The sequence below is a fragment of the Amphimedon queenslandica genome, unplaced genomic scaffold (assembly GCF_000090795.2).
Source record: "Amphimedon queenslandica unplaced genomic scaffold, v1.1 AMPQUscaffold_13444, whole genome shotgun sequence".
In the NCBI taxonomy this organism is placed as follows: Eukaryota; Metazoa; Porifera; class Demospongiae; order Haplosclerida; family Niphatidae; genus Amphimedon; species Amphimedon queenslandica.
Window position 1 is genome coordinate 6,168 of NW_003546320.1, and position 9,596 is coordinate 15,763.

General features: G+C 33.5%; 2 protein-coding genes and 1 long non-coding RNA gene across 6 annotated transcripts in view; all 3 read right to left on the minus strand.

The window, feature by feature from the left end:
• LOC100638130 (kelch domain-containing protein 2-like) overlaps positions 1 to 2,167 on the minus strand; it is a 5,905-nt gene extending 3,738 nt beyond the window's left edge. The window contains exons 1-4 of the mRNA XM_003385915.2: positions 1,989 to 2,167; positions 1,453 to 1,869; positions 434 to 594; positions 187 to 384 (exon numbers count right to left, since the gene is read on the minus strand). Coding sequence (XP_003385963.2) covers positions 187 to 384; positions 434 to 594; positions 1,453 to 1,869; positions 1,989 to 2,139 — 927 coding nt within the window. The 5' untranslated portion in view covers positions 2,140 to 2,167. The remainder of the gene's footprint in view (positions 1 to 186; positions 385 to 433; positions 595 to 1,452; positions 1,870 to 1,988) is intronic.
• Positions 2,137 to 4,590, minus strand: LOC109581383 (uncharacterized). Its single transcript, XM_019995445.1, has 4 exons — positions 4,144 to 4,590; positions 2,996 to 3,939; positions 2,801 to 2,950; positions 2,137 to 2,748 (listed from the first exon to the last, which is right to left on the minus strand). The coding sequence occupies exons 1-4, from the start codon at positions 4,562 to 4,564 to the stop codon at positions 2,197 to 2,199; spliced, it is 2,067 nt and encodes a 688-aa protein (XP_019851004.1). The 5' UTR covers positions 4,565 to 4,590; the 3' UTR covers positions 2,137 to 2,196.
• An 89-nt stretch (positions 4,591 to 4,679) lies between these two features.
• On the minus strand, positions 4,680 to 7,940 carry LOC109581396 (uncharacterized). Of its 4 annotated transcripts, none has more exons than XR_002184619.1 (6): positions 7,749 to 7,940; positions 6,255 to 6,379; positions 5,824 to 5,932; positions 5,291 to 5,358; positions 4,846 to 4,935; positions 4,680 to 4,792 (listed from the first exon to the last, which is right to left on the minus strand). It is a non-coding gene; the product is annotated as an uncharacterized LOC109581396 (long non-coding RNA). The 4 variants fall into 4 exon arrangements; XR_002184620.1 differs by having other exon boundaries at positions 5,824 to 5,917; positions 7,749 to 7,939; XR_002184618.1 differs by having other exon boundaries at positions 5,824 to 5,924; positions 7,749 to 7,939.
• Between the last annotated feature and the right edge of the window lie 1,656 nt (positions 7,941 to 9,596).

Consider the following 9,596-nt stretch of genomic DNA (forward strand, 5'->3'; position numbering starts at 1 on the left):
GCATGCCTAGTGCGTTTATTGGGTGTGTCACTCACAAAATACATGTACATTACATGTACATGCATCTACATGTATGATGTACATGCATTGCATCAAGTACATTTTGTATCGTTATACATTTTCAATTTAAAATTGTATGCATGCTGTAATAAACCACAAGTTTGCTAATACATAAGGGAATTATACTTGTTTCCATTCCATAGACTGTACATGCAATACCCATGCATTATGAACATGTTTTGCATCAGATCCTTGTCCCCATACTAACAATACATATTGCTTCTTATATGAAATCTCTGAACTAGGGTCCACCAGTACACTGGCAGCATGAAGACCACGTTCACATGGCCAGTTATCAGACTTGGTCTCTACTTTATTCCAATTCTATTATGAAAAATAAAAACAAAGACAGTTACAGAATATAATCCCTCACCTTATTTTCCATATCAAAGATGAACACATGATTATAAGTGACAGTGTATTTCTCTTGTTTACCACCAAAAAGGAGAGCATGTGACGGATCAATCTTATTTAATGTGAATCTTGATGAAGGAGGTGGCTTCTCACCCTCACAGCTTATCTCAGCCCAATGTTCTATAAAATGAAAGTAAAATTATCACTTTTAAAGTTATGACAACAATATCTAATTATTCTTATCATCATTAAATTCATTTTGCTATTTACAATCATAAAAACAAATAATAACGATAATGTTAGTATGCTAACATAAAAATGCACTTCCTGCTTTTTAATTTTGTGCACACATACTGTATTTCCTTGAATTTTATATTGAGGCACTATTTACATGTTTTCAGCTGCTATAGCACCGCGAATACAATAGACCACCCTATATGTGAATTGGAAAAGTTATGAAGTAGTTCATTTAATTTATAAATGGCATCCACCCACACATCATAATTGGCTGCCATTTTGGTTGGCAAGTTTGTTATGTAAGTCAATTAATTGATGCATGAAGAAAATGCCTCACTTACATGTACCTGCTGTAGCTCCATCACTTTGAGCTTCTCTTGTAATGGATTTGGTCAAATTTGCTCCAGATTTCTTAATACAGGTTTGTTTTTATGTTGGCCCATTTGTTCTCCATTGAAAGTTGCCAACTAAAATGGCGGCCGGAATTTATTTTAGCCTAAAACAAGCCTTATAACCGTAACAATTTCTAATAATAATCTTCCTTCACATTCAATTGTCGCCTACATGTAAGGTGGTCTATACAGGGACAAATAGTATTCAAGGATAAATACAGGAATAAGTTCAGGTCAATTTCTTAGAAGCAACCCTAGAATTCTGAGCTTCCTCTACTAATAACATGTGAAAATATTTTAAGGAAATACAGTACATTACTAAGAATGTGTATTATGATTAAAGCACTATCAGTTTAGTATACAATGTACATTGTATATGTACATGTACATGTGATAATATTGCACTAACTTGTAACTGTGTGATATTCTTGAAGATAATTATTCCATCCATAATCAAAACTATACCCAAGGTTTGAACAAGGTTGATAATCACCTTTAGCATTCTTAAGCTCCTGACCGGCTCCACCAAAAAACAACAAAGAAGTACCATAGACAACAGCTCCCCCTAGAGACAGTGGAGGTGACTTTGAATAATCCGAGAGATCATCCCATTTGTAAGTATTAAGGTCTAACTGATAGAGACCCTTACAAAAACCAGCATCATTACTACCACCAAACAGGTAGAGTTTATCCCCTTTCACTGCATGAAATGAACCCTTCCCCATTTGAGGTATGTCACCATAAGTAATCTGCTCTCTCCATTCGTGTGTATTGAGGTCAAGGATCTCAAGTACAGGCCCCTCAGTGAGCTCCACCTTTTCAATATCTATGGCAATGATGTTATAGAATAGCCAAAAAGAGGAAGATGTGCATGAGTGTCTAATCTCAGAGGATGACAGCATGCTGTCTGAGATGAGTGACTCGGCATTCGTGTTTATCACATACCTGGTAGGTCAATGTCTACTAGAAATCTATCATCCCCTTCACCAAGCATTATTTGAGTCATTCCTCCCCATAAGAATAACTGGTGATCGTAGACAAACATGACGGACCCACAACGAGCCCTCGGAAATTCTCTTTCTGTACTGACCGCCATTTTGAATACAATAAATTTAAGAATAATTCATTAATTATGGTATTATAAGAGATTGTTTCAGTATTGTAAAAATTTGATTAGAGCCTCAAGAGCATCATCCTCACCAGCATTATATAAAGCTATAGCAATGTCATTTGGTGTTTTCTTTCTTGTCATACGAGACCATAGCACTTGCACATCATAATTAATTTCATTGTGACCACGGTTCTGATTGTTATGATCGATCTCATCAAGATCAGATTCTTTTAATCCTAAGCAGCGACCAAATCTTCTCCAATTTTTAATATCTTGATAAATTTTACAAAATAATTGTTGCTCTTCCTCACTGTTTAAAAGTATTTCTTTACTTTTACTATCTTCAGGAAGACAAGTAAACTGATTATAAAGTTGAAACACTCTAGGATTAAATGGTGCTGGAGATACTTTTGGTGGCACAGTGACATTAAAGATAACCTCTTTAGAGAAATCATGTGTAGTAATCTTAAATTGAAGTGGATTTAATGTCATACAGTGATCTAGCCCACATTGATATTCAATTCTTGGTGGAAACATACTGAGCTCAGCACGGAACTTGGGTTGTTTAGCATTAACTAATTCATCCTTCAATATCTACAGCACATACATGTATATACAACTAACAATAAAAAGAAGTATTTCTTACCACTGTGGGTTCTTTCTTTGGTAAGACACTCCCGTTAACAATGTTAGAAACTATAAAATTTAGTTCTTTAGTGGGAAAAGTACCCTCTACACAAGATGATGGTGTAATTGCACTATCTTTGTAAAAACCACGCACTTGCCTAAGACATTCCTAATAAACTTAAAATAATAACAAATACAGACATTATATTTATACCTCAATACTTGTCCGACAATTATGACACACAAAAGTATATACAGAATACTTTGCTGCTGTTGGAGTTGGTTCAAAAAGTAAGATTTCATACTCAATGTCCACAGTATTGCTACGCTTAGTGTGTTCATTAATTTGAGAGCTACACTTTCTCTTTCTTGCTTGTCTTCTAGGACTACTGGTAACTGCAGTAGCGACTTCTTCATAAACCTCAACTGAAGAGTCTAATGATGGTTGTTTTGCTATGATGGGATCATTATGGGAGCTAAGACTACTTGATCGTTCAACCTCACTACAATGTAAATCGCTCTCTTTTGAGACTTGACCATTAGATTCTGTTGAAGATGCTTGTCTAGCTACATTCAGATCACGACTGGTGGTTGCATCTCTTTGGGTAGATACCTGTTCAATGGTATCAGTTGAACGATCATGTGAGCTGCTTGTTAAAGTGTCCTCGTGGACTTCAGCAGCAGCACACAATATGCAAAAGTTTTGCAGACTAAATGATAATGAAGGATGAGTAGATGAGATGTCTGGAAATATTTTCCCCTTTTTTCCACCACCAAAATCAAAGACGTCACTAAATGTAAAGCAATCTGATTTGGACATGACCCTATGATCAGCATGAAGAATCAACACTGAAGAACACTTCTTGTATTCCGACATTACCAAGCAATGTTCCATTGTAATCTTCAGTGGAACATTTAGTGGAGAGCAAGAGGTGATGCATAAAAAGCATGTAGCAAGCCTATAATTATCAGACATTACAAAAGGACCATGACTGCATATACCGATATTAACAGTACATTCTTCTGGTTTTTCACATTCAATGATAAGACCATATTTCTTCTCATAAGTTCTGTAACTGAAAGAGTTTGATTGACTGAAAGTAAAAGCTTCTGGTTCTTCCAGATAAGGCAACTGAGGCAAGTTACCAACAGCATCACCTATTAAAATAATGTGCTTAAATAAACTGATTAAGTATAATTATAATTATAGTACAACTTGATTTTATTAAAACTAACTCTGCAGTTATTGAATATGCATTCTGTGTGTAGTTCATAGTCCCCACTATGAAGCAGGTGCATTTAACCAAAAGATAATCACTTACATGTAAGACCATGCATGCATGCAACATTACATTATGTTACCTATTTCCATCTGCCTTGGATCTTCTAATGATAATCCTGAAACACCTTCAATCAATGACGTACTTTCAATCAATGGGGCATCTTTCTTCTGCCTTTCCAATATTTCTATTATTCTCTTCGCATGATCTGTCCCATTCTTTTCATCAAAACCCTTCACTATATCTCTCACGGACTCAACAATGGACATGGTTTTATCACTGGTCTCACATATACACTGCATAAACTTTACAAAGGTGTCATAGTCCCTGCTCCTCAGATATCCAGTCATGTACTTCATGCCATCCCTCCGTTTAAACTTATCCAACAGATGCTCTGGGGCAATTCCTTCCCTTTCTAGAGATTCCAGTAATGGTGGTAGACTAACGTGGCGGTTGATCTCTCCTTGCAAGACGTTAAAGACATGATGATGAGGCTGTGTCATGGTAAAAGATCTATCATTCAAAATAAAAGGTGTGGCTGTTTGGCTGAGTGAACCTCAACCCGCCCATAATTATGCTAATTCTGCTATTGTGATCATTAGTGATTAACCACTAAAATTAATAATTAACACACACTCGATTCTTCTTCCAAACCAACAATTATGAGTATAAAATCAACAAAAATGTTTAAAACCATAACAAAGGAGTTTAAAAGTCAATATTATATGTACCTACATAAAAACAAGAGTATATATATATATAATTGATCTGATACGATTCATACCTAATTTCCTTATTCTGCTGATGAAGCACCTTCAAGATTTTTGACAAATTACATTCTGAATGCATGGGGCTAATGATATGCAGTGATGATCTAAATGATATAAAATACAATAATAAGTAGCATCCTTTTAATTTTGACAAAAAGAAATCACAATACACAATAACTTTGCAATTTCAGAAGCCTATAATTTTGCTATTATTTTTTTAAAATTTCCCATAATGAATTAAACAAAATTGCTATAGATAGCTACTGTAATTCAGCTGTATACTTCATTAACAAAGCACTCAGTGGATTTAATAGTTGAGTGATTTCGTGCATGTGTACATTGCTAAGCAATGGGGGCAACATGCATATTAATAATTGCCTTAATTGGTGTTTTAATATTGGCAATTCCAAATAAATTACCAAACGAAAGTGCTATATGGTATGGTCTATACTATAGTACCTTTCTCCATTCCTTGTTTCAAACTCGTAACTGATAAGTCAAAGTCATCAATTTCTGTAAGAACACACCTGATGTACAAGTATAAACATCAATACAATTATTTTATTTAAAATTACTTATCAAACAAATGGACAATCAGTACCATAATTGGGTTGATAAAAAATGATTAAGGTTTATGTAGCTAAACTGAAGTGGTAAATACTCTTTTTAAGATTCATCTTAAAAATTTTTGGACATTCTCTTTTAAAAAATTGCTATGCATAAAGCATTTACTAAAGGCTGCTTAAGGAGCAAAAGCTTTAACAAAGTAAAGGTGAGCATTTGCTTAGTACATGTAAATGCCACACACATATAGATACCAGCATTTAGGATAAATGTACTTTTGTGTAAGTGATTGAATCTGTTATAGTTACATGTACATTGACATTAAGATGATGATTCACTTGAATCACTTTCTTTTACACTCAATAGGAAAAATCAGGAGCACATATGCACTCCTGAAAAAATAAACGCATGTGCACATTTGTACTTACATTTACATCATTCTTTGTTTAGCAAGGACTTTATTTTTTTGCTTCCTTTTTTGTGATGATTCAACTTCAGATTTCCAGACTTTTTGTAATTGGTCTAAAATCTAAATACCTTTTATAAATATATGTAGTTAATATTGTGTGGTAACTTCGGGACTTAGTGACAATAATAGCACGCGTTGCTCTTGATAACAAGATACTTTACAAAGAAGTAACTAAGAACTAATCAACTAAACAACTAACTAAGTATCGTGTATGCAGTACAGAACTTAAAAACATTAAAAAGGTTCTATATTTAGGTACATTACATAATCACTAATAATAACATAACCTAACCATTAATAATAACATTAACACTAATAATAATTACAATATCAATACTAACTACATAATAAGATTAGTTTACTACATATTGTTTCATGACTATTATATACCTTCTTTGTAAACATCTTAAAACTTTCCTTTTTCTCTCTTCTGAACTAAGAAAGCCTTGCTCCATCACATTCATACATGTGTAAGTGTCTCAATACAATCATCAACCATAATATTCAGTGCTTAACTAAAGGAGGAAACAATATACATGTAGTAGGGCATTAGGATTCTTATATATGTAGTGACTTTAATTTGTGTAAGTACTACATGTCAAGTACAAGTGCTGATAAAAATTAAATAACCTCACTGTGTATAGTGAAACTATACATGTAATAACACTCACTAAATACACTTGTACATGCACTAGATTCAAGGGTGTCTTGGCTGCTGTTTTCCCTTAAACTGGAATACCCTTGTATTAGAATCACTATCTGTCAATGATGCACACACTCACTTTAACTAATGCAAGGTATTCTGCAATAGCTAGCTGTTGTTGCTAAATGGCTGATCCATCAATAAACACCTTTCTACCACTAAGCACTAAAATCCTTTAGTTTAATAACTATTATAACTTGCAAAAGGTCTCTCTTATCACAAAGAGCTCTTTCAGTGATTTTGAGGAACGTCCAACAATTGTGAAAAATATTAGCCACACAAAAAAAATTAAAAATGAATATACAATTAATATTAACAAGGAAAGAGAGAATAATAGAAATGATGAGGATCAGAAAATAAGAGAAGGATGAAGGGTTACTTCTTATGGGCAAAAAGTCTTAAACAAGTAGGAATTAACTTCGGCAGATTTAATTTTTAGAAAGTCAAAATTATGATTAACACCTACATGTATGTTTATATTTTTCCAGTTATCACATTATTTTTGTCGATTTGCGAAGATTAATCTGTAAAAATCAATTTAATACAAGTGTAATGGGTCTTAGCAAGAATACTATCTACTCTTGTAAAATGAAGAATTCACTTCTTTTCAATTTCAACAAAATTTAGCTAAAGACCATGTACAGGATCTTTGGCCCCATTTTTGCGTAGCATAAAAAATTTGTTGAAAATTCAAATTTTAATCAGAACTAATTCAAAGTTTCTAAGCATCATCGGTACATATACTGCATCAGGAAGAATTACAAAAATTGAAAATTCTCTTCTTATCAATTTTTAAGAAATTTGGCAAGAAGGCACAGGTGGTTTGTCTAATTATTACTTAAGTTAAATACCCCTGTCTTCATTGAAACCAAGTGTGGCCACAGTAAAATAAATTCAAATGTTGGGTAGTAAGTCTTAAGCTAACTTACAGCAAAATGCAAATGGTCAATAATACCGACAGCACAAGAAAGACTAGAAAGCAGATACACAATCATATTCATTGATGTATAGGACTCTGACCAGACATGAAGAATGATTTGCATGCTTCGGCTCACCAATTAATTTTTTACATTTGTCTAGTAGCAATGAACAAAGCATATAATGCAATAGTTCTACTGCTGAAAACACTTATACATATCAATATAAAATCACAAAATTTAGGTCTAATTAGAATGACTTACTGAAACATGACAAACTCAGAAAGAATTCCAAATAGCCCATGGTCCAACTAGCCCCATCCTGCCATTCCTTTAGTGAACCTACTAAACATGGAAAATAATTAAGCATTTTTCCTAGAACAAAGACTTTTCTGTTTCATTATGAACGGAGGGATTATAAATCTATTGGTCACGTGACATCGACCCACACATCCAAAATGATCCAACAGGCAAGAGTTGAAACTTGAATTAAGATGGTTTCTAGTCTGAATCAGTCTGGTATCAGTCTGGATCACCAATTTTTGGAACTCAGTCACAATACAATAATAAAATCAGGCATAATGATACAATTATGATACAATGTAAATATTTGTATAATACTAAAGGCTAAAGCAACAGTCACAGCAATGATACCTGTGGCTGTCAGGACTGTACCAGTACTGATATCAGACTTAATTACTTTTTGGCAGCATTACTGATTCAGGCAAGAAAACTCTTGGGTGTGTAGGTGAGGAAGCAAGGTACATGTACTTGGATAGCTTTTCATGTTTTATTGTATTTCTAGATGCTAGTTGCGAAATGTATACTGAGTCTGATGCCTGCATGAATTTGTTAAAATCATGGTGTAAGAGGTGAGCTGTTGTAGTAAATAAGTTATTATGTTTACATAAGGCCATGTCGTCATATTTTTGCATGCTTGCCAGATAGGTGAAGGGTTTGTTTATGAAAGATGATAATAATGAATAGTAATGTGGCACAATGGGTGGGTAATGTGAAGAAACTATAGATCAAATGAGAGTGGCTTAAGGGTTGATTTTGTCGCCTTAACTGAAACCGGGGCCATGTCAGTCACACCTACATGTAATCCTTGCATTGAAGACATATGTATAGTTATTTATTACAGATAATTTTTAGTATTTAATTTAGTCATGCTGTAATAGATAGAGTCACAAAATGCATACTGATACCTGAATTTGTTATAAAATTATGGTGTGAACAAAATTAATAATTATTTTTAATGTAAGCCTTTGTGAATTGGAAGAATTAAGTGTCAAATTCTAGTAATCCACTTTGAAGTTAGTCCTTAATATTATGTTCACTTGTTCAGTTGATTACATAATAATAATTTATAGTTCCGAATGCATTTGCCTGATGAAGGTAGTTTCGTTTGTGTCTTGTGGGTGGCTAATGAATCAAATTGAAGTGGCCTAAGGATCGATTCTCTTTACTGTTATCAAGAGTACATAATATTAATTCTGTTAATTTTTAATTTCTTGGCTACAGGTTGTGTTTTTGCATGCTGGAATTTGTAAACTGTTTCACATACATGTATATAGTAGGAAAAATTCCCACTAAGTAATTTTTGATGAGAATCAATAACTACAAAATAATAATAATAGCTAATGGAAATAATAATAGCTAATTTAAACAACTTATAAAAAAGTAGTTCAGTCATTTCTCTGCTACAGCGCGTATAGCATTCAATCCTTTTTCATGATCAAGTGTGCCAAGCCTTTCTATCCATTTCATTTCTAAATGTCTTGCAACTTTGACATCAGAATATTTCTCAAGAATGACAACGTTAAAGTCATCAGCAAGTGATATACCCTCACTGCTAAAGTGGCCAACTAGTTTTCTATTTTTACTCTTGGTCTTTTCTGGGTGCCTAATTTGGTTGGTCCCTTTGTCATTCCTACATACATTTTTCCTGTGCTTTTGCAATATATGCAATATATGACTCCATCTGTAGTTTTAGTTATTTCGTGTGGAGTGATGCCACGTGGTATTTCAAATTCCTGATTACTTTTGAGACTTTTGATTGTAGTGACTTCATATCTAAAGTACTGATCAAATTTTAAAGGTTTTGATTTA